The sequence below is a fragment of the Maylandia zebra genome, linkage group LG17, assembly GCF_041146795.1.
Source record: "Maylandia zebra isolate NMK-2024a linkage group LG17, Mzebra_GT3a, whole genome shotgun sequence".
Classification (NCBI taxonomy): Eukaryota; Metazoa; Chordata; class Actinopteri; order Cichliformes; family Cichlidae; genus Maylandia; species Maylandia zebra.
In genome coordinates this window covers 30,192,840-30,215,443 of record NC_135183.1, presented here as the reverse complement: position 1 = coordinate 30,215,443, position 22,604 = coordinate 30,192,840, and the positions used below count along the sequence as shown (strand labels likewise).

At 41.1% G+C, this 22,604-nt stretch overlaps 1 protein-coding gene across 15 annotated transcripts in view; it reads right to left on the bottom strand.

Annotated features, from left to right (window-relative positions):
* The window catches only part of LOC101463811 (ELKS/Rab6-interacting/CAST family member 1), a 157,767-nt gene that overhangs the window by 132,136 nt on the left and 3,027 nt on the right, over positions 1-22,604 (bottom strand). For all 15 annotated transcript variants that reach the window (XR_013093956.1, XR_013093957.1, XR_013093958.1 and 12 more), the window contains exons 2-4: positions 15,265-16,099; positions 12,914-12,991; positions 12,553-12,708 (exon numbers count right to left, since the gene is read on the bottom strand). Coding sequence is in view for 10 of the 15 variants with exons in the window: in XM_004548203.3 (XP_004548260.3) it covers positions 12,553-12,708; positions 12,914-12,991; positions 15,265-15,774 (744 nt within the window). In the remaining 5 variants the exon portion in view is untranslated. The remainder of the gene's footprint in view (positions 1-12,552; positions 12,709-12,913; positions 12,992-15,264; positions 16,100-22,604) is intronic.

Sequence of the window (22,604 nt, the reverse complement as noted above, 5' to 3'; positions counted from 1 at the left end):
CATGACGAGACTAGGGAGGCAAACTGAAAACACTCACATAAGACACAGACCTTCACAATAAAACAGGAACTTACACATGAAAGGACACAAACTAAGAAACGCGGACTAGATACAGGAACACACGGGCAGAACAGAGTAAACACTAACCAGAGGAAAAACAGAACCAAAATCGTGAAGAGAAAACACAAAACGCTGGGTCAAAAGGACCCAGGATCATGACACGTTCTCTGCAAGATATGCACCTGCAAGTCTGTGTCTATGTGCGTGATTTGTATACACGCTTAACCCATATGCAAATACAAATACACAACAATACACATTTTGTGCCCCCGCAGACACACAAATACAGACACACACACACATGTGCACACAAAAACCCAATTGTACTGACGTGCACATAAGCCTGCCAACAAGGACACAGATTCCCTCATGGTACTCTCTTTCACATCCAGCAAACAAACACAACAAAAGATGCATACATTCAAATGACAATGCACACAAACACACCCCGCATAAATATAGAGAGCACAGCACATACATGCACGCACACATTTACATAATCACAACCACTCCTGACACATGCATGAGGCTGCTATCAGAAAACAAGCAGGTCGAAAACTCCTATTTCATACAGACACACTGTCGCTCTCTCTCTCTGAGTGTCTTTCACACACATTCTCACACATGTTGCTTCTGACGTCACATGACTCGCCGCGAGTACAGTACATGACAGATTGCATCTAGCAGCTCCAGAAATGGGCAGACAGAGCGGTCATTGTTCAGACGGGGTGATTCAACGCTGGGACAAACTGCGTAGAACAGGCAGTAAGACTCCTATACTTAAAATGAGGAAAACCTGTTAACAATTACAACGTGTAGCACAACCTGCATATCGCATTACACTTTAATCTGATTATTTAGGTTGGATTGCAGACCAAATAGCAGCATGCTCTGTTTTTTTTTACTTCTTCTGTCGTGCACGGATTTATTTTTGGGAGAGAACACCAACAAATGGAAACTATGATGCTGAGTTGCTGGACGCCATAAATACTAACTGCTATTGTGAGTGTGTGAAGTCACATATTTTTTAAAGGAAACTGAAGGAAGCGTGACGGAGAGAGGAGATACAAAAAGATAAAACTGCTTTGTTTATGAAACAAATTAACAAAGAGAGGGAAAGGATGGGGAGAAAGTAGGGAAAGTGATGCTTCCCTTGTGCGTTCCAAACATTCCTTCATCATTTTTTTTCCCCCACCCTCCCCTCCTCCTGCACGAAACATTGTACTTACCTACTGTGATCAAAGGGGTGGAACAAATCGGGTGAGCGCACTCAAACACGCACACTCAAACACATTTTAGAAAGTGAAGCAAGGCCGTGCACTAAACGTGAGAAGTAAGACAGACAACACTGAACAGAGTGGACGTGTGTATGCAGATCAATAGATTTGTGAGACTATGGTGTGTCTATTCTTTTCCACGGGTGAAGAGTGAGAAGAGGAGTCCCATACTAGGAGTGAAATGGTGAGGCTATCGAAGAAGAGATGGAGAGGGAGTCGGCAATAAGCAGGCGGAGGAATAACTTGATAACAAGTAGAAGAAAATTAAACAATATAAAGCAAATGAGAGTACAGCAGGAGAATAATAATCTAAACCTCAGCATGGACATGACACAAAATGTGTCATGTCAGTGTGTGTGTGTGTGTGTGTGAATGGGTGGATGACTGGATATGTAAAGCGCTTTGGGGTCCTTAGGGACTAGTAAAGCGCTATATAAATACAGGCCATTTACAAAAGCCTCTCATTTGATTCAACTGAGAACCTGGCAAATTTCCTGTATTTGCCCAAATTATTTGTTTTTGTTTTCATCTGAAAGACACATAAAACCTCTGTGAGTTTGTCAGAGCTCTGGAGCGACTAGGGATTGGTGTTGAGAACCCGTACTAAATTGGTACCTGTACCAGAACCAAGGTACAGATAGAAGCCAGGACAAACAAAGTTTTATCCCTCCTATAACATCGTTGACTTCCGGTTTTAAGCGAGTTTGTTTAACATTGCTGTGTGTTTCTCAATCGCTAGACAGGAAAACAGTCTTTGAAAGATTTACCTCATTACAGGAGAGTCATGCTGGTTTAAGCACTTTTTGCTGAGTAGCCATTGCTAGCTTAGCCACAGGTGCTAGGCATAATAGCAGGGTTTATGCTTACAGTTTTTCTCGATTGCTTAAACACTATAACCAGGCCTCTAAACTAAAATTTCAAAACCGTAACGCTATTGTTCAAAAAGCTCACCCATTTCCCTGAACTATAAACACTATTCCCTGCTTTGACACATGACTCAAATTTGGTGAACTGTTACTGCAAAACTCTACACACAAATCCCTACATTTTACAGTGCTTACACCATGTAGTCATTTAGAAAGCACTAGCATGCAATAATGTTAACTTAAGTCAGCATAGCTTGAGCTCAATTAGCACACAATTAACCAGGTGGAAACACTAGGAGTCAAAATTTAGCACACACCAATCAGAACCTGCGATGGATAGATAAAAGGGCCAAAGTCAGCTCATTCAGGTTTGAAACAATGGATCCAAAGAGATGCAAAGGAAGAGGACGTGGTGGAGAAAGAGGACGTGGTGAAGGAGGAGGACGTGGTGAAGGAGGAGGACGTGGTGGAGGAAGAGGACATGGTGAAAGAGGAGGGTGTGGTGAAAGAGGAGGACGTGGTGGAAGAGGAGGAGGAGGTGGTCTAGGACAACAGGAAGGTGGTGGAGGAGGAGGGAGAGGTGGAGGAGGAGGAGGACGTGGTGAAGGAGGTGGAGGTGGAGAACGACGGCGACAAGGAAGGGGAAGAGCAAGGGCAAGAAGACAGTCAGTCTCGGATGAAATTCGAGCCACTTTAGTTGACCATGTCCTTGTCCATGGGATGACTATGAGGGAGGCTGGGCAACGAGTACAACCAAATTTGAGTCGCTTCACTGTTGCCTCCATCATCAGAACCTTCAGGGAGGAAAACAGGTAGGTGTACTTGCAGTAAGACTGCTTTGTACAGTAACGTTTAAGTTACTGAACTTATGTGTCTTGAGTTTCAGTATGTTTCCATTATTTGCCTGTAAAATGAATGTGTGACAGTTACAGTAATGAGTGCTTCTATTTTTGTAGGACACAGAGACGACCACCTGGTGGAGGCAGGTTAAGGCTTTTGTCGGAGGAGCAAGAGAGGGAACTTGTAAACATGGTAATTGCAAATAATGTAATCCGCCTGCAAGAGATTCAAAGGAGAGTGATTGAGGATGATCATCTTTTTCGAGGCATAAATGCCATCAGCTTCTCCACAATTGACCGCATCCTCCGAAAGTATCAATTCCGGATGAAACAGGCATACCGAGTCCCTTTCGAACGAAACTCTGACAGAGTGAAAAACCAACGTGTGGAATATGTTCAGGTATGAGTTTTGATACTGTATAAAGTATTGTGTACCATCACAGCATGGCAGTTTATGCTGCCATTTCAGCACTCTTGAACTGTGGTTCAGGGTACCGATTGACTCTACTGTGTTATGTGTTTTGCAGAGAATCTTTGAGATTGAAGGACGGCCTGTTCCCCATGAAATAATCTTTGTGGATGAGGCAGGTTTTAACCTGACCAAAAGAAGGAAAAGGGGGAGGAACATAATTGGCCATCGGGCTATTGTAAATGTCCCTGGTCAGCGTGGGGGGAATGTCACTATGTGCGCAGCCATCAGCCAACGAGGGGTACTCCACCGCCATGCCGTACTAGGACCCTATAACACTATGCTTCTCCTTGCTTTTCTTGATGGTTTAAGACAACATATGTTCCAGCTGGACTACAGGGAACCAGCACAGCCAGAGCAGCCTCACTACGTTGTTGTGTGGGATAACGTCAGCTTCCATCGCGCTGCTCTGGTTCGTGACTGGTTTACCCAAGGTTTTCTAATATCTTTCTGCCTGCATACTCTCCCTTTCTAAACCCGATAGAGGAGTTATTTTCGGCATGGCGGTGGAAAGTGTATGACCGAGAACCTTATGTCCGTGTTCACCTCCTTCAGGCCATGGAAGATGCCTGCCTAGACATATCAGTAGATGCATGACAGGGGTGGATCAGGCATGCAAGAGGATTTTACCCCCGCTGCCTGGCTGGGGCCAATATAGCCTCTGATGTGGATGAGATTCTCTGGCCTGACCCAGACCAAAGACAAGATGCTGAGGTGGGATAATGTTTCTGGTGTGTGTTGTACTGTATAGTACATGAATGACAATGTGCCACTGTACATACATTGGTTGCATCTTTTGTGTTTATCATGTGACAAGGGTTTTGAAGGGGAGAACCATAAGCAACCTATTTGTTTTGGAACTATTGTTTTGAATTAATTGTACCAGTGTGCAAAACTCTGTTGTAGTGTATGTGTTTTTGAGGGCTTGTGTTTGATGTCTGAGGGCAAAGTTTGGTTTTTCAGCAGGAGTGAATAGTTTTGGGTGTAGAGCTTCATTTTGACCTGGAAATAGGATGTTTGGGAAATTGAGTGAGATGTTATGGATTTGTGTTTACTGTTGTGAGGATATGAGGCGTAGTTTCAAGAAATGTGTTTTAGCAATCGAGAAAAACTGTAAGAACACGGGATAAGCATTTTGTTCTGGTATAGAACTGACTACCAAGAATCGTGTATTTCTACTGTTATTGGTATCTCGACAGCCCTAGTACCAAGAGCATCGGTATTCATATTATACTAATAAAATCCTAACTTCAACAATCTTTAAGAATGCCACACTAAACGAACCCCTTTAAGTCCATCATCACACAAAAAGCCTCAGTGAAGACTATTAAAAAGATTTTTGCTTATTTTTTTGTATTTTTGCTCTATTTTTTTCCAATCATAAGTCAATTTAATTTAAGAAAGCAGTAAAAACACTCATCGAATTAAATGAGATGTGAAGTTTTGCATGATTTAAGACTAAATAAAGTACACATGTTCAAAATATACAGTGGGGCAAAAAAGTATTTAGTCAGCCACCGATTGTGCAAGTTCCCCCACCTAAAATGATGACAGAGGTCAGTAATTTGCACCAGAGGTACACTTCAACTGTGAGAGACAGAATGTGAAAGAAAAATCCATGAATTCACATGGTAGGATTTGTAAAGAATTTATTCGTAAATCAGGGTGGAAAATAAGTATTTGGTCAATAACAAAAATACAACTCAATACTTTGTAACATAACCTTTGTTGGCAATAACAGAGGTCAAACGTTTACTATAGGTCTTTACCAGGTTTGCACACACAGTAGCTGGTATTTTGGCCCATTCCTCCATGCAGATCTTCTCGAGAGCAGTGATGTTTTGGGGCTGTCGCCGAGCAACACGGACTTTCAACTCCCGCCACAGATTTTCTATGGGGTTGAGGTCTGGAGACTGGCTAGGCCACTCCAGGACTTTCAAATGCTTCTTACGGAGCCACTCCTTTGTTGCCCGGGCGGTGTGTTTTGGATCATTGTCATGTTGGAAGACCCAGCCTCGTTTCATCTTCAAAGTTCTCACTGATGGAAGGAGGTTTTGGCTCCAAATCTCACGATACATGGCCCCATTCATTCTGTCCTTAACACGGATCAGTCGTCCTGTCCCCTTGGCAGAAAAACAGCCCCATAGCATGATGTTTCCACCCCCATGCTTCACAGTAGGTATGGTGTTCTTGGGATGCAACTCAGTATTCTTCTTCCTCCAAACACGACGAGTTGAGTTTATACCAAAAAGTTCTACTTTGGTTTCATCTGACCACATGACATTCTCCCAATCCTCTGCTGTATCATCCATGTGCTCTCTGGCAAACTTCAGACGGGCCTGGACATGCACTGGCTTCAGCAGCAGAACACGTCTGGCACTGCGGGATTTGATTCCCTGCCGTTGTAGTGTGTTACTGATGGTGACCTTTGTTACTTTGGTCCCAGCTCTCTGCAGGTCATTCACCAGGTCCCCCCGTGTGGTTCTGGGATCTTTGCTCACCGTTCTCATGATCATTTTGACCCCACGGGATGAGATCTTGCGTGGAGCCCCAGATCGAGGGAGATTATCAGTGGTCTTGTATGTCTTCCATTTTCTGATGATTGCTCCCACAGTTGATTTTTTCACACCAAGCTGCTTGCCTATTGTAGATTCACTCTTCCCAGTCTGGTGCAGGTCTACAATACTTTTCCTGGTGTCCTTCCAAAGCTCTTTGGTCTTGGCCATGGCGGAGTTTGGAGTCTGACTGTTTGAGGCTGTGGACAGGTGTCTTTTATACAGATGATGAGTTCAAACAGGTGCCATTCATACAGGTAACGAGTGGGGGACAGAAAAGCTTCTTACAGAAGACGTTACAGGTCTGTGAGAGCCAGAGATTTTCCTTGTTTGAGGTGACCAAATACTTATTTTCCACCCTGATTTACGAATAAATTCTTTACAAATCCTACCATGTGAATTCATGGATTTTTTTTTCACATTCTGTCTCTCACAGTTGAAGTGTACCTCTGGTGCAAATTACTGACCTCTGTCATCATTTTAAGGTGGGGGAACTTGCACAATCGGTGGCTGACTAAATACTTTTTTGCCCCACTGTATATGTTCAAGCTATATTATTACAGTTTTTCTCAAATGCTAAAACACATTTCACAAACGTTACCACCAGGTCCCCCAATGTCCAAACACAACACCCTTCTCTAAAGCTACATAAACACAACCACACCTTCCCACTGCAAAACTCAAACTCCCACACCAAGAGAGCAGCTCGAAGCTGTCAAAACTGTAAACACTATACACAGCATTACACACTACAGCAAAACAATTGAAAACACAATGCTCAATTTGTGAGAAGGTTCTTTGTTCCATAACTGCCAATGCATATTTTAGAAACTATACAGTAACGGATCGTCGTAGATCTCTGCAGAGGATTAGGCATTTAGATTTGTGAGTTTCATATGAGTAGTATAAATCTATAGAAAATCCTGCATGTACGTACACTACTGTAACACAACTCAATGCAAAAACAGAATCTATTGCACACAACAGTAATCTTGAAAACATGAACAGGGTGTGAAGTTTTTTTATTTACGTTATTCACACCACACACACACCACAATCACTGTGCGGCATCATGTCGCTGAGCTGTTGCTCGCATCTCGTCCGTAATGATGGTGCGAGGTTGTCTTGCTCTCCCTCCTGGACCTTCTCCTCTCCCATGTTGGCCTTCTCCTCTTCCTCGTTGGTCGCTCCTCTTCCTCCTCTCATTTGAACTCCTCTTCCTCATTGGCCTGCTCCTCTTCTTCCAGGGCCAGCTCTTCTCAAAACAAATTTCCCACGTGTGGGACTAATAAAGGTTATCTTATCTTATCTTATCTTATCTCCCTCCTCTGCATCAAATTCCTCTTCCCCTGACTCTGCCTTCATCCATTGTGTTTGTTTGGAACCTTCAGCATACTGTGCACTCTGAACTTGCTTTTACATGTGGGTACAGCATTAGCAACAAGTGTCTTCAATTTTGAGTCATTGTGTGTAGTGAATGACGCCAGGTGTGTTCCCTGTGTTCAAAGATTGGTGACTGTGGCAAGCATTTTGCATCACATGGGCTTTCATTTGAGGATATGAGCAGAGTTGTTTTGCAACATGTGTTTTAGCAAGGAAAAATGTGTTTAGATTTATGAGTACAGAGGGTTGTGTTTTGTGAATTGTGTCTTCATGTGACATGTGTTTATGGTACTGGAATATGGTGGCTACATTTAGTAAATGTGTTTAGACTACTGGTCATTTGGGTTACAGGATTGGCTTTTGTGTTTTAACATTTGAGAAAAACTGTAATTGGATCTTGCCTCTATACATATGAGATCAAGGCTGCCTGTCTTCCTGGCTTTTACAATGAGACACTGAATGTACTTGTGAGGAAAGGAAAGACACAAGGAAGTCCGGAGAGAAAAAAAGAGGAAAAGATAAAGAAAGAAACTGGTGGAACAGAGGTAAAGATAGTAGGCTGAGCATGTAGGAGGAGGTGAATAAGTAAGGAGGAAAGGAGGGAAAGGAAAGACAGAGGGTGGAGAAGAGATGAGCATTCCTCAGCAGGGGCGTGAGCCACTGTGCATGTGTGTGCGTGTGTCTCCGAACTCACATATCCCAAAATTACTGGGAGGTAACTTAATTTGATTTCTAACGCGAAGATGATGGCGAAGACAGAGAGCGGCAGGAGGGAGGGTGGAAAGAGAATGTGAAAGCTGACTTAGCATGTGATGACAGAAATAGAAGAGAAGGAGAATGACTAAGAGGGGAGAAAAATGGGAGTGGGAGGAAAACAAAAAGCCAGAAAACACTGAAAGAATTAGACAGAAAAAGAGAAAGTGGCAGGACGGCGAGAGCAGGCAGTGAAACGGATTGTGTTAAATGGGTGTGATTTATCTGGAGGAAAGAATGGGAATGAAAGTGAAAGGAGAGGGGGGGTGAGCGTACAGAACATATTTTCCAATAAGAGAGATCATGCCTTGGCATGTGCATTCACTCACTGTTATGGCACAGCACAGTCACACACATGCACACGCACAAAGCAGTGTGTGCATGTGTGTGTGTTTGAAGGCAGCTGAGGATTAGTGTATGGCTGGCAGCTGGCCAGGTACATGATAGATTAATCAACTTATCATGTGCTCCTTTGTTTGATCTATTCTCACACACTGAACCACTTTGAATTAATGCGGACACGCAAAACACACATCTGAACTCAGCATATCAGGAGCCACGCAGACACCGCGCATGTTCCAACACCTGTGAAACTGGCTGCAATTTCTCTTACACTGATTTAATATTTGGTGATGTAATTTCACAACCTGAAATCCTTTCCCACTTTTTTTCCGCATTTAAACATCAAAGCCTGTCACACACACACACACACAAACACACACGCATGCAGAGATCAGAGCAGGTGTTAAATTGCCAATGTGACAAACTAGTACATGGGCCAGTGACATGGTTGTATCAGCAAAAGTGGATGACACGATCAGTTCAGGTTAATGTGTAAAATGTTATAGGAACTGGTGACACCACTCTGACAGAAATGTGACATCATCTGTTAGCTCGCCAATCAAGCATAAAGCCTTGTCTTCACATTAAGTACGGCTGCAACGATCTTTAGAAGCTTTAGGTGTCTGCTGCCACCACCAAATCCTGGAATGACTCATTTACACTTAAAAACATCATAAGACACCGTTTAACTCCACCTAGACATACCATCACCTTCTTCCAACAAATACAACCCCAATTCCAAAAAATTGGATTCTACATAAAATGTAAACAAACAACAGAATGCAACAATTTATAAATCTCATAACCCCTTAATCTGTTAATAATTGAACACAAAAACATATATAACCTGGAAAATGTACCATTATAAGGAACAAATAAGATCATCTTGAAGCAACATTATTGAAGCAGCACATCTCAAAAAGTTCGTAACAGTCTGCAAACATCTGAAAACTGAGGAGACCAGGTGCTGGACAGAGTTGCTGGACATTTGGGAATGTTGCCCTATTCTTGAGTCTAGCTGCTCAACAGTCCTTCGTCTTCTTTAACCTGTGTTTCGTTTCATGATAGGCCAAATGTTTTCAGCTGGTGAAAGGTCTGGGATGAAGGCAGGCCAGTTCAGCACTCGGACTCTTCTACTACAAAGCCATATCGTTGTATTGGATACAGTACGCAGTTTAGCGTTGTCTTACTGAAATTTGCAAGGATTTCAGTTAAAAGACATCATCTGGATGGCACATGTTGCTCTAAAATGTGTATATTCTCTTCAGCACCCATAGTCCCCCATACCATTAGAGAAACGAGTGCTATAACGCTGACAACATTCAAATCTATTTCCAATTGTCTAATGACCTGCCAGCTTCATTGAATTGTTTGTCTGACTGCTTGAAAGAGGTTACAGAGCGGCTGTCAGCCCTTTCTCTCATTTTAAATGAGAAGAAAACTGAGATTATGGTGTTTGATAGTCACACTCCACGAGACCAGCTAGCTGCCCGATTTGGTCCCTTTGCTGGCTTTCTTACAGATACTGTAAGTAATCTAAGTGTTTGTCTGGATAGTTCATTTAAGCTGGATAAACAGGTTTCCTCAGTGGTTAAATCTGGCTTCTTCCAATTGCGCCAAATTTCAAAGGTCAAACACTTAATATCTGATCTTGAAAAAGTGATACAGGCCTTTGTGAATTCCAGATTCGATTATTGTAACTCGCTCTACTCTGGACTCCAACTTGCTCACCTCCAAAGATTACAGCTCGTTCAGAATACTGCAGCTCGTCTCCTAACCGGAACTAGAAAGTTTGTCTCTATTACTCCAGTGCTCTCTGACTTACATTGGCTGCCTATTACATTTCGTATTGATTTTAAAGTTCTGTTGCTTACTTTCAAATGCCTAAACAACCTTGCCTCTGACTATCTCACCGACCTCCTCAGTCTCTATACTCCCAGCCGTTCTTTACGATCTTCCGGTCAGTTACTTCTGGCCCAGCCCAGGCACTGCCTGAAGACTAGGAGTGATCGTGCTTTTGCCTCTATAGCACCAAACCTCTGGAATAGTCTTCCTGCTACCATTTGTGCCTCTGACTCCATTCAATCCTTGAAAAGCTTGAAAACTTGGCTTTTCCAACTAATTCTCACCGCTCATTAATTGCTGTATCGCTACTCATTTCTCTGGATAATCATGATCTCTCCCTATCTCTACTTACTAATGCTGTTTGTTTGTGTTCTCTACTTTCTCTATTTTACCTTGTTTTAATGACTTACTGTTTAGTGTAATCATTTACTGTTATTTTTACTGTGAAGCACTTTGGTGTACCCCCTGGCTTTAAACGTGATATATAAATAAAATTGTATCGTATAAGAAGCCAGATGGTGTCGCTCCTTTTTACCTCATAGGATGCAATGTCCATTTTTTCCTAAATGTATTTCACATTTTGATTTGTCTGACTACTTTGCCTCAGTCCATTTTAAATGAGCTTTGACCCAGAGAGCAGTGTTTCCGTCACATCCACACTTGGCTGCTACTTTGTTTGCATGACCTATATTTGTAGATGGCACGGTGAACTATGTTCACTTACGGTGATTTCTAAAAGTCTTCCTGACCCTGTGCAGTGGTCTCCCCATCAGAATCATGGCTGTTATTTCATCCAGTGCTATCTGAGGGCCTGAATGCCACAGGCATACAAAATTAAGTATTGTCCTCCGTCCCTGCGCACAGAGATTTCTCTAGATTTTCAATTATTCATAGTCGTGGCAATTCTAAGATGAGGAACATTATTCTGAAATTACAGATGGACTTTATTCCAGATAATTGCATTCTATCTATTGCCATTTAACATAATTAGTTTCAAAATGTTCTTACCGCTGCTTCTTTTGCCATATTTTTTTTTGTTCCATCTCTCATATCTTTGACACATGTTGCTCCCATCGAATTAAAATCAGCTGACAGCTTCTGTTATAAGATTTGAAAATCATTCCATTCTGTTTTTATTTTTTATTTACATATTTTTCTTTTTTTTACACTGGGCTTGGACATGCAAGTCTATAAATGCACTGAATTGGACAAGAGTATCAAGATAAATAAACAACAAAAGAAAAAAAAATCAATTTTGCATTATTTGTCCTATTTATTTTCACTACTCTGTTTTCAGTTCAGTTTAGAGTCATTGCTTAGCGTTGTCATTTATGCTTGTGCTAGTTTCTCCTTTCCCTTTGAGTTCACCTCCTCTTCCTGTGGAGTAAAGCCGACAGAGATAGGTAAAGTAAAAATATTAAGTGAGTTGACAACAACACATTGTGTTCCCTTAAGTGCAACAAACGCTTCCAAAGCTTAAGAAAGTGAGAGAGCGAGAAAGGGAGAAGGCAACAGGGGAAACTGCGTCTTCGTATCTTCTCAGTTAGTCACGTTGTGAAGTACCTCTAAACTGCTGGCCCTTTGATGCTAGCATCTTCCATGCTGTGTTACTTAGTGTGAGTGACTGCAAGTGCACATGTCTGCGTGTCATCACTTGTGTAATATTTCAGCCTGCTGCATCGCTTTCTTATCCAGATGGCTTCAGCAACAACAGACAGCTGGGAGTCCCCAACCAAGCAGCCTATTTCATCTGTTTACTCATCTTTGCTGATGCCTTGCAGCAGCAAGACAAATCCACCAGAACAGTCCAGAAAAATTATCAGGATATCATTTCTTTAGCATTTTTGCATTTAAAAAATGGGGCTAAATTGAGAGGAAGAGCTATGCCAGAGCTAGTTGAGGCTAAAAGCTGTCTAAAGCAACAGCTATAAAGACTTTCTACAAATCCAGGATGAGCTGAAATGATGGGGGAAATAACTGAAGTCTAAACAGGATATTAAAGTTGACATACTGCTCTGTCCATGTCTTAATTTGTTCTTCAGCTGAGCAGTGAGCTAAGACAGTCCAGGGATATAAACAATGAATCACTGTATTAGATTTTGCAACACAGAAACACACAGAGACATAAACAAGCACACACAGACGCACACATCATTTCCCTACCTGTGTCTCTTCCTGTACGACTCTGTACTGTTCCTTCCAGACAGCCATCTTTGTGGCCTCATCCTTCCTCAGCGCTCTCTCTTTCTTCAGCTCTGGACTCCAGAACGTCTTAATGGAGTTCATAGAAGAACTCAACTTGGACTCTTTGGCCTCTAGCTGTTGGAATACAAAATCAAGCACAGTGACTTCATGTTAATAAATGTGTTTATTTGTTTGCATAAGTAAATTCTCCTTATAGCTATAATCTTACAACAGCAATTCCCACAGGAGGTCACAATGAAACAAACAGAAGATATCATATGTTGCATTATAAATGAATTTATCTTCATAGCCGTGGGTGTACGAGTACAAGTGTTCTTACGTCTCTGCGCAGCAGTTCGTTCTCCCTCAGCACTTCTCTCAACTGAGTCTGAAGGTCTGACATTGCACCTTCTCTCACCTGAGAACACACACACACACACACACAAACAATATTAGTCCACTATGTTTTTCACCATTAATGTTAAAAGTTTCTGCTCATCCGTATCATTTTCATTTTTTCTGTTTGAAGCTGCCACTGCTCGCAGTTTGTGAAGTGATCTTGGACGACAACACTGAACATGAAGCACTCTGTGCAAAAGCAACAGCTGACGCTGAAATTCCACACAAATCTGAAAAAACAAACATGCGCAGCCATTTGGGAGAGTTACTGCCTTTAAAGTCTAACAAGGCAAATAATTAATCGCTAGAAGATCAGAACAGGGTATTCGAGATATACACCCATCAGCCCCTTCATTAGGTGCATGTGTTTAACTGCTTGTATATCTAATCAGCCAATCATATGGCAGCGACTTTGCATTTAGGTATGTGGGCATGCTTTGTATCAATGGTTCAGGATGATGGTGATGGTGTAATAGTATGGAACATATTTCCTTGCCAGGGGTTGGGCCCCATAGTTCACAATGTGCACAGCCGATTTGAGCACTGTTGCTGACGATATCCATCCCTTTATGACCAAAGTGTACCCATCTCCTGATGAGGACACTGTTTCCAGCAGGATATCACACCATGTTACAAAGCTAAAATCACTTCAAACAGATTCTTGAACATGACAATTAGTTCACTGCACTCAGATGGCTTCCACAGTCACCAGATTTCAATTCAATATAGCACAGTCTGGTAGAACAGGTGCATCGTGGATGTACACCTGATCGATCTGCAGCAACTGTGTGATGCCATCACATCAGTATAGACCAAAATTTCTGAAGAATAGTTTTAGCACTTCGTTGAATCTATGCCATGAAGAGTTAAGGCAATTATGAAGGAAATACCTAGTGCTGGCGAGGTGTACCTAATACAGAGGCCACTGAGTGTATTTTAGCAGGTCATGAATAACTGCTTAAATTCCCTTCATATACTACATAAAACATTTCACCAGGAATGAGAAAATGTTTAAAATATCAATGTTTCATTCATGATACCACCAGAACGACTCTATTAAGAATTAAACAGAACTCAGATTCATTTTTAACAAACAGACTCTGCTTTGGCTTTGAAAAACTTATTTGAGGTTTCTAGGCTGTGCGCAGAGCCAGTTTTGCAAGTGCAAAAGTAGACCAGGTTAAGGAAAACATGCGTGTGAAATGCAGAATAGAAAACCCTGTAACAGTAATTACAGCTGAAGAGATAAATTTTATTTTTGCTGCTTTTTTAAAGAAATAAGAAACAAGTGGAGGAGGCGAGCTAACTCTTCAGAGATGAGCTAGCAGGTTATGACTAATAGTGCAGAGGGAGTAGGACGGCAGACCTTAGTCTATTTAAACACACTGTGTGAATGCCCACACTTTTGTTGTTTCATTTGGTGTAGGGCGGACTTAAGAGGAAAAATTAACCATTCAACTCAAAAATCCCACATGCTGCATCTAGACCACGGGTGTTAAACATGAGGCACAGGGCCATAATTGATCAGCCTAAAACTCCAAAGTGCCCAACTGGATTGCTTTGGAAAATGCTTTTGAAGAAGCGCATAAATTTTAGACTTTTTAACTGTATTTTCATTAGTTTTACAGCTTTTCTTACTGATACGGACCTTCCTCATGGCACTTCATACTACACCAAAGTAAATAAGTAACAGATAAACAATTAAATGACAGGAGGGTCCTGTTTATTCACTATTTACTAATGAAATCCATGATTACTGCAGTAGGATCGCAAAAAAAAAAGAGGGCATTCTATCAATTAACAAAAATTATCCATTTTATAATTGCAGGACAGTCAGCACAGTGAGTTAGCACAACTTTTTCTATAATTTTACAATTTAAGCTCAAAGCAGCGTTTCTTTTCTATGCAGAAAAACTGACATTTATTGCTGAAATTTCTTTTTGATATTAAAATTTTTCTATACTTCTTTACTCTGACAGAAAAAGGAGTCTAACCGGTCAGTTAAGACCAAAGTGGTCCCATGTGGCTCATGATGTAAAATGAGTTTGAGATTTATCACCGACACTTCTCTCTTTTTTAATGCTTGTTTCAGATTTCTGTATTTTGCTTAAATTGAGAGAAAAGTGAATTTTGACATCTCAAAACCAAAAAGCTGAACTAGAAAAATCACCATTGGGTATTTACATAATACAGCACCTTTTGAAAATGTTTTCCCTTCTACCACACTTTAGGTATGTCATATATGCTATATACAAAATTCTGTCCTGAAAATAAGAAAATTCAGCACTTTACCTGTCTCATAGAGTGAGGCACAGTAGCCGCCTGTGGAGACTGGTTTTGCATTTCCCCACCAAACGCTATTGCATCACTGGGTACAAGCGCTCCACTTCCACCTCCTCCTCCTCCTCCTCCAGAGTTTATATTAGGACTACTCCCCATTACAGCCGCTCTAACCCCATAGGGGACCCTGGCCCCAGCCCTCCCCAGGGTCATGGTGCTTTTGGGCAGCGAGGGATTCAACCCACTGCTCAGACTCCCAACGCCGACCGGGTCTTCAGCTGTGTCAGTGAAGTACATGGCACCAGTTGCATAGGCAGCATTAATAGACTGAATATTCTCCATGGATAAGGTTTTACCAGTGCCTGTAAGTCCTCCAGTGGAGCTGCTGCTGCTGTTTCGCCGGTGTCCTAAACGTGGGGAGCGAGACAGGCGTGGGGAGCGACCGGGACTCCCAGATGCTGACCCGTTCCCATTGGATCCAACAACATCCAGCTTTGAGACGGAACGGGAACTGCCGTACATGGTGACAGGAAGAGTGGCGTGCACTACAGAGATGTGTGTGATCGAACAAGTAAATCAACTTAATCAAAGAAAAACATGCTCAAAATTAAAAAAAAAAAAAAAAAAAAAGTTAGATGGATGTCCCCCACAAAAAGAAAATCAGTCAGTCTTCAACTTGGGCTCTTTTTGACTTGAAATATGTCATAGTGGTGATGCAGCTGTGATCAAGGCCTTTTCAACACCCTTGCTGTAATCCATGGGCTTTGTTAGAAAGTAGGAATCAATAGGGCATCCCTCTGGATAAAGCAAGCGAGGCAGTCAACAAGGGCTTGGATGATGGGATCACCTAAAAAGAAAAGAGATGAAGAGACTTGATTACTGGACAAAGACAAGCTGCACTTAAGGCACAAAGGAATACGATTTTTACTAGGCTGTGGTTTGGTTCAGCACAGTAGCTGGGTAATCACATCTCTGAGTGTAGCTAGCAAATACAAAAGCAATCTGATGTGAAATAAATTGCACAACATTTGCCGGTCATAGCAAAGGTTTCGTTACTTGTTTTTATTTTGAATGACTTTTTTTTATGTTAATCTGCTAACAAGACAAAATGTGACTGAAAATGCCTCTTGAGTTTCTAGATGGAAGCTTGACTATTTCAGACAGTCATTGCTGCAGCATTTGCACTGCAGCAGTGGCCACAAAACTGTGTCCACAAAGACACTTAAGGCACACTTAGCAGCCAGGCGTAAAGCTGCCACAGATGTCAGCATAAATTAACAGCAGGTTAAAGGACGACCTTACTGGCAAGAGTATTACACTGAGCTACAGTATATGCACACTCACAGCAAAAAAAATTAAGGCTGATTTCTTTTTCTACAAAGGCTGCTTTGTCTCTCCACCACCCGTTATGCCTTGTTCTTAATCACACCGTGCACCATATCAAACACTGTGTCCTAGAGCTGTGCAGCATCAGATAACATTCAATCAGCTGACTTCATATTTGGAACAAGCTTTGCTTTGCCTCTGTTCATTTCAGTCAGTTACATTTTTTTTGTTTGTTTGCTTGTTTGTTTCATTTAATTCAATTTAATTATGCAATAAGATGCCAAGAAAAAAATCGTGTTAAAAAAGATGATGAATAAATTTCCAGCAGTCTGTATTTCTATTAAAGCCTCAATAAAGAGATCAGTTACAGTGGTAATTGTGCGTGCGAGTGTGTGTTGGATAAAAAATAACTTACTAAAATTGATCAGTCAGTCACATCAAACAGTTCTTTTAAATTTTTTTATTGTGGTGCTAAAAATGAAACACGCCATCCCGGCTGCGCTCGCCTGTGTAATCAATTTAAAGGAGTAATCCCAAATATTTTGAACATGATTTATGAGCCTGGGCTCACATGTTTGTGATAAATGTCTTTCAGGTTTCTGAAATTTCAAACTTCCTTTCATGAAGGCTATAAGCTTCCAGGGTTTCAAAACTGTATGTAGTATGTGAAACCCACTAATTATGAATCGAGTGGACTAAGTTACAGACTGAGCACCAATGTCTAGGGGTGGAAAATGGTAAAAGTGAGTAAATGCAGACTCTTGTGTTAAAATTCCCAACTTAACAGCATGTTCACAGCTTCTATAAGTTTGTTTCACTACAAAAGAGCCCTCGAATATGTTTTTTGACGATGTTGGTGACGATCCTAGAAACAGCTGCGAATCTACAACACTGTGGCTGATGAAAAGAGAAAAAAATGTGAGATCCGAAGATGAAAAAAAGAAAAGAATTAAGGTGTTGCAATCGCCCAAAAAGCAACTGAAACGCTGTTTCTGGTGTAAAGAACGGGCCGAAATTCCTCCACAACAGAGAATGATGAAGTCATGCAGAAAACGATTACTTCAAGTTACTGTTCCTAAAGGTTATTCCACAAGCTACTGAATCATGGAGTGGATTTTTCACAGGACTCTGCAGAGACCTGTGAAAACTTTCTCTTTCACACCATCCAACAAATCAGTGCTTCAGTCTGGAGGATGTTTCCATATCTTATTAGTCTTTTATTTAGAGCGACTTAGTTATTTTCCTGTGCTGACACCCATCTTTAGTATACAGAGTATATTTCAAACTCTAAAACAATTTGGTCTGTATACTCGTCGGTATAGAATTTCAGAATTTCTCATTGTTTGGCTACTCTTTAAGCCAGTGATGTTATCTTCAGGTCAGTGGACCCAATGGACACCCACACTGGTCATCCGATCCATATCTCTTACAAGAAGTGCAGCTTCAGATACAGTCAGCGCACACAAGAATGGAAACTTGTTTTTCTTGCGCCTTGCCTTTTCACTATTAAACAATAATACTTACAGAAAATGCAGAAATATTTACCCTCTACTTACATATAGCTGTTTTATCTTGAAGCTGATGTTTATCTGCAAGGTCATATCTAAATTGTTGCATTTACTTTGGGGCATCAATTCAAAATAAAAAGAATAATATTAGCAATAAAAGTTAGATGTAAACAAAAAAAAGTCCATTCCTTAGTTTTATTATTTAATTAGTTTCCCTGAGTATGTGAGTTGTGCAGCCCCTCAGTCAAACAATCTGAATTTCCCTTCACCCGAGCCTGGCTTTAAACAGGCGTATACTCCCCAGTGATGCTCTGCTAGGCACAGATCTTTGGCCAGGGAAACGTTACTGACAGCCAGTCAGTTACAGCCACACACACTCATACACTCTGAAACAAAAACAGGGACCATCTGCTCTATCCCCCCACGGGCCAAAAACACACACCTGGATAGAAACAGGCCAAAGACCTCCCTCTAGCACAGGCACACACCCACGCATGCACACACTGGCATACAGTATGGACATGCACATTCACACAGATCAAAACTGAGTAAAATGAATATATACGGAGAGCTGAATCCATCCATACAGAAAAAAATCCAAATAGAAACATTTCAAGTTTCCGCAGTGAGTGATCGTGTCATTAAAAACACAGATACATCTAACGCTTGATTTGAACATGAGTCTGTGGAGATGGAGACAGAAAGGGTGGATTGGGGGCTTTCTTCCTCCTTCCCTAAAGATCTGATGACCTGTAGATAATCCAAGTGTTCACGTCCCAATTCTTGCTTTAATAGAAAAATCTACAGAGTCAAAGTCTTTTTTAGGTTTTATTTAAGAATTTGTGGGCACATACAAGGCTGATTTTCAAATTGCTATGACTGACAAACTACATTGGGCACTGAGTGGTTGTGGCAATAAGATATTGGACAAGAGGCAGGGTACACAACGTACAGTCAGAATCTATCACACACACAGACTCTCTTTACTTTTATTTCCTTGAGGACCTCATGGAAAACACAGCACTGCCTGTGTTGTGTTTTCTGATGTTCAAGTCTGGGGGTCACATGAATAAACCACCAGTGTATCTCACAGGTTGAGGCTTGTGTTGGTTTGATAGCCAGAGCCAGAGGTCCAAAAATACACAACAAAAACACCAACAACAACTCACACAAACCCACCTATGATGCAGCTGGTATCATGAGATCAAATGAGCACTAGCATATGACTCTCAAAGACCCATCTGTCAAGAGGCTTGCCCTTCCTCACGCCATTTCTCACAAATGTAAAAAGGGCAATATTGCTCAGCCTTAAGAAACATCTATTAAACAATGCTACACTGAAAGTTCAATGAGGTCATTCTTGACCTTGGAAACAGTAAAACTACACCTAAGGTCTATTCACTGGCTTAAATCAGATCAGAGCTTTTCCGTCTTTCAGTATTCATCAGCAGCTGGAGTTTGCTGCACTTGAAGACACTGGGAAAATCAGTGTGAACGATTAAACAGTAAATTTATTTTTATTTTTTTGCCTTATTCGATTAGAAATATTGTTTGAGCAGTTTTCAGTATTGGTGCTGATGTAGCTCTCTGTGGTGCTCTGCTAAAGCCACAATGTCTTTTGAAAATCCAGAGAATTCTAGAACAATGACACGCAACACGGGAAACATTTTAGCTTATTATGCTGTTCTACTGACACATCCATATAACTGAGGTTCACGGCCATTTCAACTGGAGCTGCTGTTCAAGTTGGAACTTTGACACACTGATCGCTAATGTTGTGCACTGTGCTCAAGTGTAATAGAAGTAAGGCTCGTGGGGGGGGGAAGCTTTCTGAACATTATTTTTTTGGGAAAAACTGATAAACCTTTTAGAAACTTTTACTGGATCTGACTATACTATACCTTTACCAGTGATCACTGAAATAAGGTGACTGATTCTGTCTGTTCATTAGATACGGGCATCAAAGATGGCTGCAAGTTGCAACACTTGCTTTGTTAATGTTTTCTTGAACCTCTAAAATACCCAACTAAACTACCAAGGATTGGTAACATAATAGCAACGAATCAGAAGGTGCAAGAAAAGACAGTCTCTAAGAACTCCCACTCTTGGAACTTCCAGTTTCACTTTTCTTTTTTCTTTTTTTGATAGAAGAAGTTTGATGTAACTATGCACCTTTCATCTATTGTTTGGAGCATGCCATGTCATAAATTTTCAACTGTCCAATCAACATGGATTACCAGGATGTCTTATGGGCAAGCTTCTTTGTGAGAAAAGCTTATTATTATTCCATACATATCATCAGTAATGTTTTTGTGACTATTAAAACTGATCATTTTGTCTATAACAGGTCTAAAAAAAAAAACTATTTTGACAATTTAGCTGTTATGTGAGTGCCCTTTAAGTGAATTATAGACAATCTGAGTACAATGGGATTAAGGCTTCAGTCACGCAGGTCTAAACACCAGTTAGCGACTTCCTAGCAATCTGTGTATTCCCCAGCTAATGCGGTTGTAAATGTGGTTGTGATTCATTTCATTTCTTTATTTATTTCACACATGGTTCAACAGTGTTTCAGCAGGACGTAGAGAAGTTGCGACAGAAAGTACAAGAAGTTTGTGCAAGTGTGTGTGTATGAACGGGACTATCTGCTCGACGGTCTTTGTTGATACGCACATTATGCAAACTACCTACGAGAAGCTGGGGACATTTCTGCTCGAAATCCACCGTGCAGCTGCTCACTTTTGTTTTAGCGTCAAGAGCCTGCGCCGCCACTGAGATATCTGTTTCTGTAAAGAAAACGTGTCCTCCACCTTCTGGAAATATTGGACAACAGAGCCTATAGAAGCATCATAAAAACTACATCTAAAATGAGTCTAGGTTTGACATTGAAAAGACATCCACAATGAGCGCATTTGGATTATAAATAACCCGTACTTAGAGTTCCTACGGACATCAACACTAGACGTTCATTAGACGTAGAAAAAAAGAAACAAAACAACCCCTTCAGTGGACCAAAATTGTACATCCAAAAAAGATGTCTTCCATACACGATACTACGAATGAGTATGGCAATTTGATAGCAACCAAAGCAGCTCCCGGTGACCACTTGCCAACCAGTGACCTTGGTTGTCAGGAGCTCACTGAGAGATTTTCAGGCCTTTAACAAAAATGGAAAGGCTCCCCAAAGATTTGCTCTGACCTGATAATCCGGTAACAATTTCGTGCACCCTTAGATGCTGAAACTATAACAATCATAGAAGTATTTATGGTTGAACGGCAAGCACTTAAATTTTGAGTGTAGACATCCATTATGTACATTGAGAGTGGAAAAACCCCAGTTATTTTTGTATTACAACATAACCACAGATCAATGTGTAAGTCAAAATCTAATCCCAGACAAATAAATAACTTTTGGGCATTTTCAGTAAAAAAAAAAAAAAAGAAGCTTTCTATACAATAACAGTATAACTACACTTCACTAAAGTTAACTTGTTAGGAGACAACAAGATATGTAGGACCTACAGAACAATGTTATACTTCATATCAAAATTTTACTTTTCCCTAGCTAATAAATACATATCCAATCCTCACTATTTCTGGCTGTTTTACACCAGTTTCTGATGGAAACAGAAGGGTTTTTAGATGCTAAAGGCTCCAGGGTATTTACCATATAATTACTAGCATTGCTGTCTAGCAGTTAGTGACTGGTAAGTAGTGTTGAGCTGGGTTTTTAGAGATTTTATGCTAATAAACAGCTCCCTGCTGCAGCTGAAAACAGTGCTATGAGTGGATAAAAATGTATGCTGTAAAATCAAAACTACCTATAATGTGATACAAAGCTCTGCAGCTCAGCTGATTATCTTAAACACATAGAAGCAGTCATGTAATCTTCAGCCAAGATAAAAAAAAGACTATTGATTATAGTAGTTTTAATTAGCTCTAATGATGCAGATACAAATGCAGAGTTTGTGATAGGACCAGGCAGACATCCTAGATGGCTCAAACAGAAAATCTGGTCGAGAAAGAAGGCTTTTTTGATTTTGTTACCTAATATGAGCGGCAGATGGTGCTTGGTTAGAATACCTAGACTTGAATGTCTTGTTTTCTCTCATCACACTCATTCCTATAATGCCTCCTTTCCCTCTCTGACTCTCCCTTGTCTCCCTGATGCTTTCGCTTCCTCTCACTGCCTCTCTCTTTTACCATCAGCATTCCTGAAGGTGTTCAGCATGTTCTATTTATGTGGCAACCACACATCCGTCCGTCACACCGCACAGTGCGACACAAAAACACACACACCACTCAACCTATACTTAGCCGGCTGGTATTTCAGTGTGGGAGACAATTTTGACAAAGTTCGACTCCCGCCTGAGGACTGGGGCTCATAAAAACACATTATGTTCATGTTGAATATTACTATTTCTCCATTACTCTCTGTTCCTGTCAGGCTCGTTGTGATTTGATGTGGCTGGAAAGGACTCACTGGTGCTGTCCGGGGTTACACATCACACTGAAAGT